Source organism: Cyprinodon tularosa, unplaced genomic scaffold, assembly GCF_016077235.1.
Source record: "Cyprinodon tularosa strain WSP-4 unplaced genomic scaffold, ASM1607723v1 ctg314, whole genome shotgun sequence".
NCBI classification, from domain to species: domain Eukaryota; kingdom Metazoa; phylum Chordata; class Actinopteri; order Cyprinodontiformes; family Cyprinodontidae; genus Cyprinodon; species Cyprinodon tularosa.
Window position 1 is genome coordinate 1,274,594 of NW_024039024.1, and position 21,589 is coordinate 1,296,182.

At 39.1% G+C, this 21,589-nt stretch overlaps 1 protein-coding gene across 2 annotated transcripts; it reads right to left on the bottom strand.

Moving 5' to 3' along the window:
* Positions 1 to 198: 198 nt before the first annotated feature.
* Positions 199 to 21,589, bottom strand: zdhhc5b (zinc finger DHHC-type palmitoyltransferase 5b). Of its 2 annotated transcripts, none has more exons than XM_038292594.1 (12): positions 21,437 to 21,589; positions 15,216 to 16,578; positions 13,229 to 13,350; positions 12,861 to 13,018; positions 9,751 to 9,923; positions 9,536 to 9,638; positions 9,342 to 9,433; positions 8,972 to 9,104; positions 8,608 to 8,716; positions 5,853 to 5,959; positions 2,779 to 3,713; positions 199 to 1,439 (listed from the first exon to the last, which is right to left on the bottom strand). In XM_038292594.1, the coding sequence occupies exons 2-12, from the start codon at positions 15,362 to 15,364 to the stop codon at positions 1,334 to 1,336; spliced, it is 2,187 nt and encodes a 728-aa protein (XP_038148522.1). In that variant the 5' UTR covers positions 15,365 to 16,578; positions 21,437 to 21,589; the 3' UTR covers positions 199 to 1,333. The 2 variants fall into 2 exon arrangements, 1 of the variants encoding a protein (XP_038148522.1); XR_005281446.1 differs by having other exon boundaries at positions 1,306 to 1,439; positions 2,673 to 3,713.

Sequence of the window (21,589 nt, forward strand, 5' to 3'; positions counted from 1 at the left end):
TTAATTACATCCTTTTTTCTTTAAGAGAGCAATTTCCAATTAAAACCTGCCAGGGTACAAACACCTAGGAGCTTAACTGTGTAATAAAACAGAAAAAGTTAAAACATTTTTTTTTATTGTTTCATGTTTTAACATTTTTTATTTCTAATGCAGTTTATTATATTGAGAGAATTTCATACCAGCCCATGCCTAATCTAATTTGATATAAGATATTTTTTTCTTTTTCTGCTGAGCGTAATTAGTGCAGATAACTGTTTTCCTGGTGCAATAAATAAGCCCTTCCCTTTTCTGCCCCTATTTGGCTAAACATAAGTTAAAAAGTATGCGGTCGGTAGCATTTAAAACTAATTTACAATTTACTGAAAAGTAGCGAAAATAAAATGAACAAAAACACCAAAAAGACATACAATGATCTTAAAGCTACAGACAGGTTTTGCATAATGCTTCTAGCATAAACATTACAAGAGTACATTCCACAAAGATGCTTGTGCTGCAACCATAGGGATTCAAATTTCTCTTTTTCTTTCTAAAAAATATTTTGATTATTTGCCACACCTGGTGCCCTGCAAGGATCATATCTGTCTTTGGATGACAAAACAAAGAAACAAAGCTCTAGCAAGAGGTTGCAAGTGGCTGATGCAGCCATCAAATATAGAAAAAAAAATTAAACAGGCAAATGATCTAAAATAGCTTTCATGATTAATTACATACATCTGCCACCATCATCTTCAATATCTGACATTTTTACTATATAATAATCTGATTTTTTTTTACATTTATATAAAATGATATTTAAAAAAATACAAAACTTAAATGATACTGTTAATAGGTTGGACTCATCCATCTGTGTGGTCCATGCAGATGTTACTATTGGTCAAAATTGAACATCGCCTTTTCCTTAAGTGTTTGACACACTTGTCAATACTTTGTCTTAATGAACCAACACATCATAACAGATCATGGAAATAGGTTTATGTGTTTCATAGACATGTTTGTACCCAGCCGTTATGACAGTCACATCAGTCTATGGCTCACAAAGTGGCAAAAATAGAGGCAACTGATCCAGTGAGATGAATCAGCTTCCCCGGTTTCTCTTTGATGAAACCTGAAAGGCTGGTGGAGAAGACTGGCCAGCGCCATCAAGATGAAACGAGTACCGGACAAGCCATCTTCAGGAGTCCACAGCAGAAGAACCGCTTCTCGGAGGCTTTCGGTCATGAATAATCTCCAGCTAAGATAAAGATGCGCAAGTGCGAGTGCAAGATGTGACATTTTTATACGTTTAGTTCCTCCAAACCCATCCTTGTCTTGGATCACTCTGGACTTTCGTCACTCAAACCGAGATCTCGTATGTGGTCCCTCCAACGCCGGTTACCTTCTTCACCCCGCCCACTGGTTTGGATGCGCCGTGATTGGCCAAGACTGGGCGAGAGATTGATCTGATTGGAGGTTGATTTAGGAAATGGAGATGTGGAAAAAAAAAACAAAAGAAAACCAGAGGTGAGAGGTTTGGCGTATACAAACAATATACAAATGACAATTCTTTTTTTCCACCAAAAGCCCTTAGAATATAAGTTAGAATCAAAATGCCTTGTAAAGTATTCATAACACATTGACAACCATAAACTTTAAAGAATTTTACTGAGATTTTAAGTAATGGACCAACAGGAAGTCAGACCCTTAATTTCTGATGCCATTAAATAAATAAAAAGGTTGAAATTGCATAAACAACACAGTTTGTATGTAATTTATTCTCAGTATAAATCCATTTGTGTTTTGAAAGTCTCATAGATTTATTAGATGTGTAAACAGCTTTAAGAAGACCGAGGGAAACAGCAAAACGCTAAGGGCCGCGAAGAAGTCTAAAGCAGGGTTCAGTTTTAGAAAAAGCAAACGGATGAAAAGGGCACATTTATTTTTTTTAGAGGAAACCAAAACGAAACTTTGACTGGCAAAAGGTTACGTGGCACCACCATGTGGTGGAAATGCTTTTCTGACACACTGGAATGCCAGAGTAGATGTTTGATTGAGACTGGGAAAGACATTCACCTTCCATTAGTACAACATCCTAAAGCATACAGACAAGGCTACAAAGTTGGGTTATTTTTTTTTATGAAAAAACAGATTTTTAATCTGTGGCAAGATTAAAAAGTAATGTTAACCGATGCTCTCCAATCTCACAGAATGGAAAAAAAAAAAACTGGCAGAAGTATGAATCCATCTGGTCTGGATGTAGTCTAATTTACTTGCAGCTGTAATTTTGGATCTACAGAATATTGCCTCAAGCGAAATGCTGAAAACTGAAACAATTTCCTTCCACTTCCAATTTCCAAATACAAATACAAATCCTGTAAAGTTCAACAAAGTTTGTGGTTGTAACAGGATACAATAGTTAAAAGTTCAGGGTGTGACTATTATTTTCAAGGCACGGTCTATTTTGTGAGTTAATTCAAGAAAAGGTAACAAAGGTCCACAGAACAGAAACCAAAACCAGCAGAGCAATCCATGCTGTGAGAGCTATAAAAATATACTGGCATGCTTAGAGTACAAATCATTGATTCCAATGTGTGAAAAAAAAAAAAGAACACATTTCCATTAACAAACCCAATTGGTTACTGGTAAACAATAACAGACTGATTGTAAACATATGTAGGAGTAGAAGGAAGACTCACACAGATCAGGAAGGAAGAGACAGGCTGACACAAACCGGGAAAGAAAAACAGTAGAAAAAGGAGAAGAGTGGCAGGCTGACGACTCTGATGACGGTTCACTACTCACTGTGGAGCCTGTAGCCCTCCTCCAGCTCCTCCCCCTCCCAGCACAGTGCCCGCCCCTGCTGGCCGAGGCTTGTGCTGAGGCCCCGTGTCCCCTATGTGAATCGGACACCTGCTGAGGGAGAGGCCGCGAGGTGGCGGGGAGACTGGGGGGTCTAGAGAGCGAGCCCCCGGGGAAGAGGATGAGGAGGAAGGGTTTCGAGGGATTCGGGGAATCTGGTCCTGGTTATGATGGAGCAGGTGCTGGGCCTCGGGAGGCCCGGGGGAGGAGGAAGGGGGTGGGCTGACTGCACGCAGGTAGGCCCTATGGGGGGAGGAGAAAGTGGTGGAGCCCTGGAGTAGCTGCCCCTCCCTCTGCTGAGTGATCTGAGCTGAGAGGAAGGGCGACGTGTAGCCCTGCAGCGGGCTACTGTGCGACACCATCCCGGGTCGGCCCACTCCAGCCAATGGGGGGAACGGAACGTGAGGCTTCTGTGGTGATAGCTCATGGGCAGCAGATTCGAACTCCGGGCTCTCGGATGGCGTCAGAAGGCTGTCGTAGGACAGGCTGCCATTCCGAGGCGTCTGATTGGCTAGGCTTTTGTAGCTGGTGTCTGTGGTGCCCTCTGATTGGAGCGTGGCCAGCGGGTTATGTACAGTCTGTGCTGAGCGCAGGCTGGATGAGTGGGAGCCGCCCGTGGACAGAACCAGCGAGGATGGGTAGGAGGTGTAGGAGCGCCCAGTCAGGGAGTAACCCGACATGCCACCTGACACCACACCAGCGACCCCGCCGGGGCCTCCAGGACCCTCACCCCTGTCCCCTCCCCCTCTGCGCACCCCTACACCTCTTCCCACCACTGTGGCCCCATCCAGGCTGCTCGGCTCCGAGCGGTAGCTAGGCTGGCGGCTGGAATGAAGGATGGAGGGTGGCTGAGAGTCGAGACTCTCCCCACTGGTCATCTGAAGAGAAGAGAGGAGGAGAAAAAGAGCACATGTAGAGAAGGAGAGAGGGCGAGGGAGGAGAGATGAGATAACAGGGGGCAGAATGATGAAAATTTCCATCTGAGCTCAGAAAGAATAAAGAAAGTACAGGAACATCTCAATAAATTTATTCAGGAATTTAATTCAAAAAGTGAAACTACTATAGTCATTACACAGAGCGTGATGGCTTTCATTAATTATGTGTATTACTATCGTTTTGATGTGTACCGCTTAGAGCCAACAAATCCTAAAAGGCAGTTTCTGTGTGAACTAGAAGATCACATAAGACCCATAAAAGATAATATTTTGGTGTCACTAGTGACATTTCCACAGACCATTAAATATATTAATATAAAAACTATTTTTTTTATGATAATAAGTTTATGCCTTAGAAAGAAAACCTCCTAGGCTCGTCATCAGCATCCAGGTGTTACTACTGCTGATAAGGACGGAAACCACAACAGGAAATGGTAGGAGGAGGATGAAGAAGCATAGTTTTTTTCTTTCTTGCTTTTTTCTTTCTCACATGAACATTATTATAAATATTTTTTAAATGTAATGGAAACACCACAATTAGGAAATGTGTTTTTTTTTTAAAGTTCTTTTTAGTTTAGGTTGAAGTTTACCGGTAGGTTACTTTCTCAGCTACTGATAGATGTTCAAAACTTTTACCAAGGTAATTATTAAAAGGAAGTTGAATGAAAGGGCAGGGTGTTAAACAAAGTTGAACCAGCAAAGGTGTTTACCGCAGCCTGGAGATAAATTAGTATTATTATATTTGGTAGAGTTAGACTCTGACGGGAGTTATTTCTCTAGAAGCCGCCAAAGAGATGCTTCTACTGGATCAGACTGTGGCATCTATTCAGTTGAGCATCTCGTAGAACAGAGAGACTGTCAGTGAACTAAAGGAGAAAAAGGACAAGACTGCTTTAAAGTTGTCCAATGTCCTCATTTAGCTAAAAGCAATTTGTGCATTTTATTTAAAATTTAAAGTTATAGAGTGGCTTGGGATATGATCTAAGGATCTGCTGCTGCTGTAGGTCCACTGTGAACTGCTATATCAAAATTAAAAGCCCCTTATTCTTCCCCTCTGGAGACGCAAGCATGGAGACGCTGATTACAATATCTAGCAGGATTTGACCCTTTGCCAGCCATGCAACATGTGCTTATACAGTATTCAATGACCACTGTGTTCCTGAGCTTAAATGGCCTGAAAGGTGCTTGATCTAAGCGCCGCAGAAGATAAACAGCCGGGTTCATTCTCTGATCAGCTCCATGCCACGCTGCATGGAAGCATCGAGTCACTCAAAATGAGTCCAAACTTTTTCTTAAAATTGGTCTTATGTAACATTCCAATTTTCTGATGAATTGAATTGTGCAAGTAATAACCTTTGAACCATAATCAAAACTTAAGAAATACATCACTATATATGTAATGAAGATATCAGCTTCTCTTTTTTTAACTCGCAGCTCCTCAGATGACACTATAATTTATTGAGATGGACTTGTAAAAAGCTTTTGCATAGATTGTAAAAAGACAAGAGTGGTGGGGAGAATTGGATGCTTAACTGGTGCTCTACTCCATCATCACACTACTGACTTGGAAACACTGACTGGTTGGGGACTCCATGGCAAAGACCATGTGTGTAAACACATAAATGGAAGTGCAAATACATATGGAGTAATCAGGATGAACTGCACATTCCAGTCAATGCAGTCTGAAGGGAGAGGGTAGATCCAGTCAAACACACAAACAGTCAGTGGGATAAACACACAGTGAGACTTACTGCTCAACCGTTGGCCACTGAATGATCAATTTAAAGTAAAAACAAAAAGAAAGGCATTTACTTAAAAATGAAAGCAGAAGGCAGACACAGATTCCTCCAGACCACTTCATATAGTAAAACAAAGGATTGTGTGTTTTTTAATACTCTACTTCTTTCCTGCTCATGCAACCATATGAATCTTTTTAAACTAGTTACCAGTTTCCTTTTCACAAATCGCATCCACTTAAAAAGTACTTCAACATGTTCAAATTTTTCTGCCAGTCCTTTTCAGCAGAACAAGAATGACCAAGATCTCAGCTTTGAGATGTGGGCATATTGAAATCAAATGTACCTTATTTGGATGTGTGACAGCAGCGTGGTTTTTCCCTGGGCTGCTGTAGGCTGGTCTGTACTTATACATTGAAGGTGTGGGCGGAGCCTCCGACAACAAGCTGCTGGCTGCAAAACAACGAAGCACAAGGTACACTTAAACAAGCGGCAGTAGGAGAAAAACAGACATGACAAAGCATCTTAGCAAAACTCTTCTTTTACACACATCAGGCCATTTACAAACTGAAGATAATTTTCTCACATGAACTTTGAGGGACAGAATGACAGCAAAGGATTTTGGTACACAGAACACAATTTGAAAGAATTCAGAAATTTTCTAAAAGTGTTCTGGAAACTCAAAAAGCAATATTTAAAATAAATTGTGAAACTCAGCTTCTGAAAGATTTAAATTAATATCTGACATAAAAAAAAAATTCAGTCTTGCGTAAATATATTCTGAAACACAGAACTGTGAAGCTTCTTTAGAAAACCCAGGGGAAAAGATTGTATTAATGAATATCACAACAGTGTTTAGACAAAAATGCCTTAACTGTTTTAAATGGGTTTTTACCTTATAAAAGCAAAACAGGTAAAATAAAAGTGCTGTCTTATCTTGTAGGACGACTTCTGCAAGTTACATAAACTTTGGAAATTACATCTATAAAGTAGATCATCAAAAGGTACCGTTTTTGTCTCAAAATCCACTAATTTCAAGTTTAAAAAAAGGTAAACAAAACAAAAAACAATTAGCAATAAAATATACATAAAATACTTTATTGTAATGAATGTTAGCTGTTGTAGTTTTTTTCTGGAGAGGGGGTGGGGACAGGGTGATTCGGTTCACATAACTACGCTCTAAAATAGTAAAAACAGATAAATAATGGATTAAATTGCACCAAATGTTATGGTCCTGTATATAATGTAGTCCAATTATAAATCTATTTTATTTTGGAGTTAAAAAAAAAACAATAATGAAACAAACGTCCTGGATTGAAAGTGATGCAACCCGACATGTCTGGAAATGACTGCCTCAGAACAGGTTCTATAACGATGTTCTATATACACCACTGAAAAGGCGAGTTCCTCTCATTCCCAAAAATACCAAACATTAACGCTTGAGCAAGAAAAATTTAAACAAGGACATTCAAATGTCCTTGTATAAATTTGCTCTAAAAATCTAAACTTCCGTTTTTGTCAAACTAAAATACCTTTAATTAATGAATCAACCAACTATGGAGATATTCATAAAGCTGCCTGTCTGAGATTTAACTCGAACTGTTTTCTTACAGATCAGTCTGTGCTACTTGTTTAAGAACTCGCAGTCAGTAATATCATACATGAAAGCATAAAGATTTAAAGATCTTTTTAACAGGTGACTCTTCTTATTTGAGCACAAGGGTCCCAGTTATGTTTCAAAGGAAACTCAGACGGCCATCTGTAGCTGAGGTGTGAGGGGGGCCCATAGTGGCTAATTAGGAGGACCTGGATAATTCCCTGAGAACCGATCTTAATTTAGCCATGAGTGGATCACTGGCACTGCTACCGCCATCCCTGGGTTACCTCAGCCTATGATGGCAGCTGTCTTTTCCCTGATGTAACACATAGGTGCACTGAGATGGTCAATGGTGTCTGGAAGTTGGAGAGTAAAAGGAGCAAAGACTGTGCAGAGAACACCAAAATTAAAGAGGAAAGCTCTGGAAAGAGACCCTGCTGAATGTATAAAAATTGGGTGCTTTTTTAGTAAAACAAGATTAAGGATTATAACTTGGGAAGACACTGATAGAATGGGAGAGAAAAGATTTCCTGCAACTCTTCCTGCAAACCATTGAACATGTTAATAATCAAGTCATTGTATTGCGTGGTGCTGTGGAGAATAATTAAATGTTATATAGTTTAAACAGTAACATGATGTAATGCTGCATAAATGGGAATATTTGTCTAGTAGCCTCTCAGGGTCAGAGGTACTATACAGCAGAACCATTACCAGCTATGAGGCAGGTAGGATTACTCATTAAGTGAATATTAAATCTAATGAAGAGTATTGTGCAGTTTTCTATGCTCAGAAGTATGACATTTTTTTTCAAATGTTATTTAGTGTCAGATGTAAAACTAGCAGTGATGATGAGATTGCTCCTTTTAGTATGGAAGAAACAGGTGCTTCTATAGATAAGCTGGTATAAATCAAACAATCATTAATTCTAAATGTTTCGATACCCAGGTCATACAGGTGACCGGTTACATTTTTAGCATACATGTAGAGAGTAGTGAAATGAAATAATATTAAATAAATCTGATCATTCAGTCCTTGACAATCTTAATTGGTTAAGTTCAAACTTGTTTTCCATATTGAATGTGCGAATACATTTTCAAGATGACTATTTTTATTTGATTCAGGTCCAATTATTTTCAGTAATTTTATTTCACTTTGAAGGTTTGGATATCTATGAACACTTATTTGAACAGAAAGTTGATTCTGATGTTGTTGAATAGGATGTTATGAAGAACAATTTTGGGAATTTGCACTAATGTTTGAACAAATCTGAATTAAATTGAATTAAAGCCTTAAGAGAACAAGGCGATGTGGTAAACTTCACCTATAAATTTACGACTACGTGATTTTGATTAATAATAGGTCATTATCTTAAGTGGGCCTGTCTAAGGCATGAAACTCCAGGGCTGAAAGTTAGTCCCACTCCAGCCCAGGTGTCAGATAATATCCATCCCAAATTTCAAAACTGGCAACAGTATAAGCAGAAAAAAGAAAACAAAATTCTGACCTTCTGTGTCGGCCCGGGGTAGACCGGGATAACGAAGGTCCGGCTTCGGAGGGGGAGGAGCCTCTGTATCCTCAGACTGGCTCTCCATCTGATTCAGACTGCTCTTAGACTAGTGGAGATACGGTTAACTGTTAGACACAAACTAGTAGGAGCTGTCATCCAGCAAAGCAGCAGCTAAATAAAACATCAACTGTTGAAGGCATAAAAGGCGATCTGGAAAAGGCTGACATTTAAAGCAAAGCTTTGACTGATCATCTTTCCTTTGACCAAAATGGGTTTAAACCAAAAAAAAAGGTGTTATTTTTTTTCCTCCTGAGAATAGACTGATTGTGGGTTTAGGTGGGAGAACATGAGGACGACCCACCCTGGTGCTGTGTCGGTCATTCTGGATGCCATTGTCCAGAACCTTAGCTTCAAGCTGTGCCTCAGTTAGAGACGGCCTCAAAAACGGGGGCTGCACTTCCACTGTCTGACGGTTCCACCAGCGGCCCATGTACCTATAACAAGTACACACCTGTAAGCCTCATTCCTTAGAGAGCAAAAACAGTGAGAACAGATGGGCGATTCCATGAGAAACGGAATATATGACTGTGGGAATGCCTACGCTCAGATATTCCTAATGAGAGCAGGGACAGAGGGGAGAGGGAGGGAAACACAGAGAAAAGAGCAGTGCAAAAAAGAAAAAGAAAGCCAGGAAGTGAACATGTGCGTGAAGCGAAAAAGGGAGTGCTGACCTCGGGGCCAGGGGGCTGCAGAGAACATGGGAAATATTCCTCAGGCAGCCCTTGGTGAAAGGGTTGACACCTCCTCTGAACTTCCCTGTCACCTACAGTGGAAAACACAAACAAACATGCTCAAAATGGGTTTTAAAAGGAAAAAAATGCATTTCAGGGAGGGGAACAGATGCATAATAAGCTCCAGTTTGTACCTGTTCATTAGTGGTCCGACCACGGGCCACCAGTACTATGTGGAACCCAGTCAGGCCAGCAACTGGGACAAAAAACAGACCAGCTACACACATCACACCCATACTGGGAAGCAAGGTTAAAGAGTTCAAAACGCAGATATAAAAGAATCAAAAAGGTAAAAATAAGAGTCCCATTCTGCAGTTTCATGATTTAGAAATCCCACTGTAAAGGATACGTAACAGCAGCATGCGGCGTGTCCAGCTGGTGGCGGTGATGCAGGACGTAAACCAAGCCGAAGCCGAAAACGTTCACAATGTGGGTGGTTAAAGACAGCAAAAAGAGGAAGAAATAACGATAATTCCTTCGGCCAATACAGTTGTTCACCCAGGGACAGTGGTGGTCGAAATCCTGGGAGAAAGAAAAAAAATAATGAGGATGCATGTCAAAGTAAATAGACAGCTTAGAGGGAATGAGGTTAGATTGCAACCACAAATAAGAAATCTTAGAGGCACACAGCCGTTTTTAATTCCAGCCGAGTCCGACATGTCAGGTGGAATTTCAGATGAAAAACAAAAGGTATGCACGCAAAAAATATTTTGAAAAGCTTTATAGCCCCTTCTTGAAAGTCATGTAGGTTAAAAATGAAATGTCAAAGTGTTTCAGCCATATCTATAAATTAGGGCTGCAACTAACGCATTTCTGCAAATCAGTTCATCTGTTGGTTATTTTTTTGATCGTTTAATAATTGGATGGCAAAATGTTCCTTAAAGATTTTTTTTTACTAAATTAAACCAGGTGAAACTAATACTTTTCCCCTTGAGGAGTTCTGGAAAGAGCATGTTGACAGATGAAAACTTTTTTGTTTATATATAGATTTTTTTTACAATTTTAATTTAATCACTGCTTTAACTGGGTCGCTCTGTAAACTAAAGGTATATTTTATAGTCTCTATACTCCAGTTGATGATTAATCGATTACTAAATTAGTTGGCAATTTTCCAATAATCAATTAATCCGATTAGTTGTTCCAGCCCTACTATAAATAGATCAAAATGCAAATGTATCAGCTGGACCCAGTACCTGGCCCATTGGGCTTAAGAGATACAAAATTTAGCAAAGCACAGCAAACACAGTGGTTTGCAAAAGTATTTGTACCCTCTGAACCTTTCCACATTTTGTCACATTATTTCCATTGGAATTTCATGTAGAAGATCAACACAAAGTGGTTCACAAATGGGAATTTGAAATGAAATTATACTTTCTTTTTTCTTTCACAAATAAATAGTCTGAAATACAATCTGAAAATGAAATTGTGCAGAAGTATTCACCCCTAATGACTGAATGCTTAGCGGAACACAGTTTTGCTGCAGTTATAGCAACCAGTCTTATATCGTGTCTTTTAGCTTTGCACTAGTGAATGAATGTTTTGCCTAGTCTTCTTCGCAAACTCAATCAAACTAGACGGAGTGTTATTGAACAGCAGTTTTCAGATCTTTACAGGTTCACAATTAGGTTTCGGTCTGGACCTTGACTGGGGCCATTGTGTTTAACCATCCCATTATAGCCATGTCTCCATGTTTAGCATCGTTAGAAGGTGAACATACGCCGCAGTTTAAAGTCTTGTGCAGACTTCTGCAGAGTTTCTTCCAAGATTGCCATGTATTTTACCCCATCCATCGTGTCTCAACTCTGATCAAATTCTCCTACCTGCTGAAGAAAAGCACCCCTCAGCATAATGCTGCTACCACTATATTTAACAGTGGGGATGGTGTGTTAACAGGGACAGGCAGAGTTTTGGCCAAAAAGTTCACTAACTGTCCCTTCTGAACAAAACAGTTTCATCCACGTGTTTGCCGTGTCCCCAACATGGCTAGCCTGGTCAAACAGACTGACTTAAGCCTTTTACACAGCATATCAGCCAAGTAGGCAGCAACTAGAGCCCGATTTCATAAGTCTGACTAATTGAGTCAAGGAAAACAGGTTAAAACAAATCAGATCACTAGAAATGTAACACAATCATCTATTCTTTAAAAAAATATATATATATATATATATATATATATAAAAAAAAAAAAAAATATATATATATATATATATATATATATATATATATATATATATATATATATATATATATATATATATATATATATATATATATATATATATATATATATATATATATATATATATATATATATATATATATATATATATATATATCTATCTATCTATCTATCTATATATATATATATATATATATATTAGGGTTGTCACGATACTAAACTTTTCAACTCGATACCGATACTAAGGAAAATATTCGATACTCGATACCATTTTCGATACCACAAGGATAAAATTTCAACTGAAATATTTTGATTAATAATTAAAATACAATAAATAAATAAATACAATAAACAATAAGAACAACATTTTGAGGTTGTTTTCTGTGCACAGTATTTAGCAAGCTTGATAAAAAACTTACAAAATTAAAATTAAGTTTTCCTTCCTTGGCTATGCTTTGCACACATAACAATGACACTAGCCAAACCAGTTAAGAAACAAAAATAATTCTCAGCAGCTGCAACTGTTACAAAAAAAGTCTGAAACTGAAAAGTGCACAGAATTATTCGATCACACAGTGTTCAGAAAGTGCATTTTCCTCTATTCTGCACTTTAGATGAATGACTGTTTAGGTGCGACTGGTACTCGATACTTTTGAAAATGAGTATTGTATCCAGATACAACGTTTCAGTATCGATACTTTTTTGAGTATCGATACTTTTGACAACCCTAATATATATATATATATATATATATATATATATATATATATTTTTTTTTTTTTTTTTTTACAGCAGCCAGTTATTGATATCTACAGGTCTTTCAAGACACAATAAAGGGCATCATTAAAACATCCCTTTGCTGCAGCTGCAATCTTGTGTTGGTCTTTCCCCTAAAATTCCAATAAAAAAGTGAAAATATGCATAAATAGTTTAGCAAGCCACTACATTTAATAGACACGTGTCTGTGGCAGGTTAAGAAGTGTCTTAGCGGTTAGAGCAGAGCGCTTGTATTCTCAGGAGGTTGTAGTACCAAGCTCAAACCACAGAGACTTCCTCCAGGTCCCTTAGCAAGATCTTTAGCCCAGATAGCTGCCTGAGGGCTGCAGACTGCCTAAGCAGTGGCTAAAATGTAGAACACAATTCTGTATTACTGTAGATCTGCAATAACTAATAAAGTTAATTATCAATTTAAAAAAAGAAATCGATCTTGAACGGCTCAGATAGTTTCCCATATTTAGATGATTATTACAGCATGCATATGTCCACGTTAGCATTTATACCTCCACACAGTTGTCGCAGACTGAGCAGTGAGAGCAGCGCGGCGGTCGGTAGAACCGGCAGGTTGAGCACCACTTCATCCGCACCTGGATGGCTCTGATCTCAACAGTCTTGTAGAGAGGAGCACGGAAATCATCCTCCTTATCCTCATCCTCCTCAGCTGCAGACAAAAATAATGCAAAACACACCTTAAACACATCATTTGTTTAAATTAAGGTGTGTTTGGCAGAAGAATCTCTAAAATGGAGAGGACACACACCCGTGAAGACCAGAGAGGCCTACCCCTTTCTATATAAAGCTTATCCATTGGTACGGCAACAACCTATTTTGTCATGCATTTGCATCATTTGCATGTGCACCACATCCTTACCTCTGGGGAAGACTCCAGGATCCATGAATGTAGCCATGCAAAAGTTGGCAAGAGTGAATAGAAAGATTACAGCCATGTAGATGGGGACCACACTTGAGATGTCCTCTGACAACCATGGACAACTGGAAGGGAGATTCATTAAAACAACTTAAAGAATCAGTTTGGTGTAATATGGTAAGATTTCTAGATAAAGATAGAACAAAAAAAAACTAATTTTCACTCCATAGACATCTGAAGAAGAGTATGTGAGAAAGACAAATTAACTCCCGAACGCCTCCATTGAGACTGCAGAGGCTAAATTTATACCACATGCAGAGCTGTAACAGCGTGAAACTGCGGGAGCATTACTGAACAGAAGGCAACAGTGGTCTAGAAATTCTCAGTATGAACAAATAAAAGCTAAGAAAACCACAACAGCAGCAGCTTTTAATTCTACACAATGTTTTAGGACAAAGGGTCATCTTAAAAGAGTATTTTTCGAAAACTTGATCTACTTCAGTAATTCAATACAAAATGTAAACCCTTGAAATATTTCATTACAACATTATTCAACATTATACATGAAACGTTATCTTTATCCATCCAAAAAAAATTACTTGTTTTTCTTTTGAAAACTTGGATTTCCATGCATCTAAAAAATTTTTTTAATTCAGCTACACTATGTATTGGTCATGTTTTACAAAACCGATGCCAACAGACAAACACAAAATCGCTAAAGAGGCTGGCTGTTCACAGACTGCTGACCACAAGTGATGGCAATGTTATTTATTTTTAAAAAAATTAACTAGTTTTACTTACTTCATCAAGTTAGTAACTTAGTAATTGCACGAACTAACTAGTTATAAGCTAAATTAACTAGGTACTCAATCTTTATTAAAACTGGAAAAGAATTTACCTGTAAATACAACTGGAGGTAGGTATGCAATATTTGTTACAAGTGTAAAATGTGTAATAAATGTTGCTAAAGGCAGCAGCTGTCAGGTAGTTTTGAGATGTGAGGAGGACCTTCTTTAGATGACAGCTGTTTCAGTCGTACATTAAGTTTTCTGTTCCTGGATAAAATGATCAAATCAGAGCAACATTTTGGCTTTGACAGCGTTTTTTTTAAATAAATGCTAACATTAAATCAGTGGCTCTTCGCCATCGACTCTCCTCTCAGTCTGTGTTCCAGGCATGCTGAACACTCGCCCACATTACAGCTCCTTATCGTGCTCATCTTGCACTAGCTGCAGTAAAAATCTCCTTCCCATGCAGGGAGTGTGCATATGTAAATGCTAGTGTAAAACTAGAACAGTTATGGAAAGTCAAGTAAAAGAAAAATGTGGGAGAAAGAACAACACGGATAACTAGTGTCTGCGAAGTAGATCCACTGAGGAGCTCAGGGGTCTGGAGTTATTGAGTCAAGAACAAAACAAAGATGTATGCAAAATGCAGTGTACAGCTGTTTGCTCCTTCAGTTGGAAACTCCAGAATCATAAATACTATTAGAAGCATCATGTCTGGGTAACTTTTATTCAATGGCCAACATCATATTTCCTTCAGAAATCAAGGCCCCAGAGTCCCCGGACGAAAAGTTAAAAAAGAGTGTAAATCTAAATTACTTGACATTCAGACAATCAGAGATGATTTGGAGATTCACAACATCTGCAGGAGTTCTCTGTGCTTTATTAAATCAAAGGTCAATACAGCCTACAGCCTATCAGGATATTTTACAGCACTTCATACTTCCTGCTATTGAAAAGCTTTTTGAAGATGCTGGTTTCATTTTCCTGGAGTACTTGGCATCTACCCACAATCTGCACCAACAGTTGGTATCCCAACCAAGCTGGCCAAATGATTTGAATTACTGAAACAAACTTTCGTTACAATTATGCTTTGTGTGCACATTTAAAGGTTCGATATATATTGATACATCTGTAAAAAAAACAAAAATTTTTTTTATCAAGATGGCTTTAACAAAAAGATAATAAAATGAATAAATACTCACGTGAAGCAAAAGAAGAGGGTTGTGGCCCCAACCAGGAAAGTTGTGGCTGCAGACACCGGCACATATCGGCTGGGGCGAAACGGACGGGGAGGAGCAGAAGCTGGGCCCCCTACTCCTCCCCCAACCACCCCACCACTGAAACTGGGCATCAGTGTCAGAGAGGAAGAAGAGAGGAAGGTAGATATTCAACAGTCTACCTACTGTGGAAGTGGGTTTTACAGTTCAAAATGGGAATTTTGGTGTTTAAGAGGGTTCATGGGTAAAGACTGGAAAACTGACGCTATGATAACAAGAACCTGAATGAAAACATGAGGGGTTCTTTGTGCGCAGATTTAAATGTCCCCTGGCACCAATTTAAAACCTTTTTAAACACACAGAACTAGAATGTGCACAGCTTCTTTACATCATTAGATTCTATGCATACTTTTTTATCTTTATACAAGACTAAACGGTACAAAAATATATGTATGCAATTTATAAATATGTTATGGCTTAATGTTACTGTATTTGGTGCAGTAATGCAACAGTATAAATACTGCTGTGCATATACAAAAATGAAAAACAAAAAAACAACATGCACAAAACCTAAAAACTGGGGTAGTATTTCATCAAATGTTCATCACTGTGCTTGATTTCTGATTATCCTGTTAAGATAACAGAATAAAAGGAAAACTAAAGAGGTAGTCCATCAGACAGAACAGAAGCACATGGAGCAGAAGAGGCAGACAGGATTGAGCACAGCAGCTGCTGATGACTTCGTCCCCAGGGGGCTTATTTAGGCACTGGATGGGTGGAAGAAACTCAGGATGGTGACAGGAGATGCAGTTCTGGCATTTCAAACTCGGTCAGGAAGGAGAACCAACTCAAACAAATCCACCTTTAAGTTAGTTGTGGGAAGCTTCACAACATAAAAAAAGTGTACAAATGGGAGTGATTAAAAAAAATACTTTTAAGAGTTCCAAAAAAGGCCTAAAGAGTTTTAAAGAGTTAAACATAAAGTTGTTTGCTTTAAAAGGTTAAAAAAAAAAATTAACATCCACGAGGATTCTGTTCAAGTCTTCAGACAGGACTCTTCAGTCTGAAGCTTCAGACTCTACTTGTACTGTGACAGAATCAACTCCTTCCATAAAGAAGCCCAACATAGCTCAGCAAGGTGCCACTGCTCTTGGCCTGGGATTGGTGCTGCAGGGACCCTTCCCACCTCTTTCTTCGCAGAAAGCCGTCCTCTCTCATTCTGCATCCCTTATGGAAAGTGACCAGCTGCTTGGATATCATGTAGATGGATACATATCAGCCCTCTTTGTTTCTTTGGTTCAAGGTTCTCCTTCCTGCTCTGGCTCTGTAGATGAACAGCAGAATATACCTGAAACAGCAGCAAAATAACATATTAGGAAGTCTGAAAGGATTAAAAATATACATATCATGCATACATATGACTTTAAAAAGTTAAAAGGACAACTTTTAGATTTGTATTTTTCACAAATCTGCCCCTCAAGGTGTAAGCTTTGTTTAAAGAAAAAAAATGCCACAAGTTTTGTTGGTAATAAGTCAGGAGAGATTAAAACTTAACTTTCTGGCCAATGTTTAATAAGCTGTGTGATTAAAATCCTACACCACACATCAACACAGTAAAACATGGTGTTGGTAGCATCAGGCAGCGAGGATGCTTGTAAGCCAATGCTGGTAGACAACATGTCAGATGGTTGAAAAGTACCTTTTAAAGTGGGTTCCTACAGAAGGCGCTGAACGCAGGGATTTCTGCGATCCCCACAGGTAGTTAACTACTCTGCATTTCAGATGCAGTGTTTACACCATGGACCGCATCAATAAATAGGAGGAGCTTCAGCCACATGAAGCTGAAACCTGACCGACTTGAAAAAAAGAACTCAGCAAGTAGACTACGTTGTTATTGGGGTTTTTTGTGCAAGTTTGTGCATTTTAAATGGTCATTTGTAAAAATGAAAAAATAAGTAAAAAAGATAACATGTGCTGCTGTTGCTTCAGAAATATTAAAGATTATTTTTTAGGTCACCCAGAGGTCAACTATGACCCCATTAAGCTCTGAATTGAATCTAATTTATCTATCCTACTTTTTTTCAGTGCTACTTCATTTGTGCAGGTAAAACTATCATTTGTACTGATTTGTTTTTTTAAGATAGAATTATTTTTAATTTTGGCCAATGATGTCAACATCCGAGCAGACGTTTGTGCTTCACTTGTTTCCTGAAATAAATTTATTGAATAACATCACAAGTCATTCCTGTCCTGGTATTGAATAGAACAGTTGGCATGTTTAGCTCATTTAGTGGCTGGAGTGATTGATTAATATTTATTAAATCACCAGCCTCCCAGATCCTTTGCTTTGGACCTGTCATTACCCCTAGAAACTCCATGTAATTTCCTGTAAAGATCTTGAGCTGTCTGTCGGCATTTCACAATAAAAGCACAGGTGAAACTTAACACCATGGACTGATTCTAAATTGTTCCTTATAAAACTTTAAAATCGCCTTGGGGAGACCATAATTTTTTGGATAAGCACCAAAAGCTCTGAGAAAAAGAGTCGACTTTGCTTCATCCAGATACAGGTCTGATTTGGTCGGATTAGGCGGGACTTCCTTATAAATCTACCCGCTCGGATAGCACCGATGCTGGGCTGCGTGCAATGACAGACTGGGCTCTGTGCTGGAGGTGAGTGAGGATGAGCAGTATTTCCAGGACTAGATTAAAATGGCTTTTTTTTAAAGCCACTTCAGACCCCTTCAGCACATTCCTTATTTCTACATTTTTTTAATATAATTTTCTCTGTATTCGTTTTTAAGTGAAAAAAAAGGCTTTGCCTACAACCAGTCCGATTGGCTGCCATGTCACGACTTCATAGGAAAGTGCTCCTCTCACTGCTCCTCTCTCTCCACACGGAGCTGTCGTTTTGAAACACCTCAGTTTTATCTAGCAACACGACAAGAGGGAGGAGCAGTGAGCGCTCTCACTGCGTGGAGTTCACCACTGGTCGCTTCACCGCCCGGTTTGTACAGGAATTCTATGCAAATCCACGGCGTTCACTAAAGCTGCCGCATGTGGCCTGAACGCACCATTAGGCATCAGCTAAAAGTAAACAGTAACAGGCAGGTTAGGGTCCAGACATAAATTCGATTCCATACATTAAAGAAACCTTAATCAGACTTGTAAAATAATGTTCAAAACTTTTTATTTTAGATGTGCACAGCATGAGTATAACATACGATAGTCCAGAAATGGTACGGCAGCACTTACAGAGAAACGTCCTCCTTACTATTCAAGTTAGTGAGTCAAGAGTTAATAGAAGTGTATATGTTGTGGTGGTGAAGGAGCACAATGTGCAACCCATTTTCAGCTGCCTTATTCCTCAAAGTGACGGGCAAAGGCTGAGGACCTTTGTCGCATGTTTTCCCTACGCCATTTCCTCAGCATTAATAAAGACTCAATAAAACAAGGATGAAACTTGGCAACCAATTAAAATATAATTGTCGATGAGCCTTCTCAGAGTCCGGACTGGCTTCAAAGGTTAGTCTGTAATCAAAAGGTAATTACCAGATTCAGTCTCAACATATTTACTAGTGATGGTGGTGGTGCTGTCTTTAATAAGAAATAAAAGCAGTTCCTTTGTCTTGGTGATGTTATACTTTAAAAAAGGAGGACTAACACCACTGAGTCAAATCTCTGACCACTGGCTCATGATCATGGTCACTGCTGCTGAGAGGGGACAGGATGACAGACTCATGAGTCAAGTTTAAAATGTGACATTGTGAATGCTGGGTATTACAATCACTGATAAATGTAAAATAAAAAAGGGAGAGACAACGCAGTAAATGTGATTCGTATGGAACTTAAGTGACACCATTTTAGCTTGGCGTAAATTCAATATAAGCACATTTGGCTATGGAATTATTATCCAATTAATCAAATAAATAAAAGCTTAAATAATTAGACGGTCTGTAAAGTCTGAATACGGTTAAAAGTAGTGTTGCGGAGATGGCATTTTTTTGGCCGCGATACCGATACCTGGCTGTGCAGTATTGGCCGATACCAATACAATCTGATTGAAATTGATGTGTGTGTGTGTATATATATGAAGTACTGCATACTACTTGGATGTAAAATAATTGCCATTGCGGCTTTCTCAAGCTGCTGCCTACGTTTGTAAAGCAGGAAAAAGACGCAAGAGCAGATTTCACTTCGGCAACTGCAAACATCAAATGTAGCCTGGGTCTGGTCACGAATCAGTTTTGCTGGTATGCTTCTGCACCATCGGTTTGGAATTTCTAGGGATGAACAGCAGTTCTCTGCCAAAGCGAAAGCCTATTTGAGAACTCGCAGGAACTTTGACGGATGGTCACGAGGACTTTGGCGACGCCGGCGGGAGTGTTTATCTTCCAAAACAACAATGGCGCATCTGCAAGCTATCACGGTCACGGACATGGATCTAGAGTTGCTAGACGTCGAAGAGGAATAGGTTCTGTTAATGGAGCGATTAACATTTCGTCATAGTTTCGTCATTGTAGTTTTTCCTCGGTTTTTAAAAATGGCGTGCCCCGGCACCGAATCGAGAAGTACGACCACACAGACAGCGGGAAAGGCATACGAAGGACCAATCACAGCTGCTTTTTGTCTGCGAACTTCCGCTTGAAGTCTGCGTGGGTTTACAACCGTCTGAAGCATAGTCAGGATTTTTTTGAGGTGTGCAACGACAGTTGCAAAACCTCTGCGCGGTGACGAGGTCACGCACAGAGATAGATTTGACGACTGCAGAGGCTATGCGTCAGAAGCATAAATTGGCCTTAATTCAAAGTGAATCCAGTAGAACTTTTTATTGCTTATCTGGAATGGGTGACAATAGCTGAATAAACTTTTGGCTCTAAAAATGGTCTCGGTGCTCTATTTGTTGGTACTCACCGATACCCCGCCCGATACTAGTATTGGTGCAACACTAGTTAAAAGCCGACAAGAAAATGTATTGAAAGCAGCCTTACAAGTTTTTTTTTTTTTTTTTTTAGTCCCTTACATGTCTTAGTCATGTTTAAAAGACTTTCTGTTTCATCTTCTACCCCTCTACCAGAACCATATTGACTAAGAGGGGATGAGTACAAACAAAAACTTTGAAAATCGTGTAGCAACACATTTCTAAATCATAAGATTATAATACTGGTTGGTCAGTCACATAAATGTGTTGAAGTTTAAATAATTTTCCAGGACACTGTACAGTCTTTTAAAGTTATTTAACTTTAGCTCTCCAAAGTTGGGTTTCATTCTGATTTCACAACAGGCTAACAGAAAACTGTAGCTCCAACTCTTCTCACCATTACTCATGGACTTATTTAACTGACTGCTGTTAGACAGCCATAACGTCAATGCCCTCAGGCGTAAAATGAAAACACCTCCCAATACTAGAAATGCACATCATCGCGGGGACAAAGATCTGTGACACACACACACGATCACGATGCTTGTTTACTTTAACTGGAAAAGAAAACTGGTGTTGCAGAAACCAAGGGAAAACGGATCCGATGTTAACGGTGTAATCTGATAGTCTGAAAGACACACCCCTCTGTCCAACAATCATCTGCATACGGTAATCAGGAGCTCGGCCAGGGACACTGTAAAAGCTCTCCATGTTAATCATCTCATCTTCCCCACAACAAATCCCCCCCACCACCCAGACTATAATGGATGTTAATCCTAAATCCGTGTCGAGCTCTGCTGCTTGTCGTGTCACTACTACAACCAACACCGCTAAGTGGCCAATATAACACCTTTACCCCGAACTAAAACAGAGGGTTGAACAGATTAATAAATATATGATACAAGTGAATAGGTTAAGATAAGAAAAGGAGCAAGGCCAGGCGAGCGTAACTCAACTATCGTTACCCATAATCTACTCACCGCGGACATTCTCATAAAAACACAAATACCAAGACTAAGAACAACCTTTTATTTATTTTTTTTATTTCAAATAATAAATGAAAAGACAACTATCGATATAGGAATGGCTCACATGATTTGTATCCAGCCTCGAAAGTTTTTTGCGACACTCCTCGGTCTTTTACCACAGCTACAGGAGTGAGCTAGCGTTAGTTACCTGACTAGCATGAAAGCTGCTCGTAGAGAAGCTTTCATGAGGATTCGATGAACAAATGCCGACACTTTTATCCCAATAGTTTAGTAAATGGAAACAACAAAACACGTACCCAAATGTCGACGGTTTGAAGTGTCTTTTCTGTGTCGTGTGGGTCGGTTTAGCCCTACTTCAGTTAGCCACCAACAACCTACTTAGCCGCTCTCTAGGCCGACATCGGAATCCAGGAACTGGCTTGTCTTTTCCCTGCTTGGACGAACAGCCA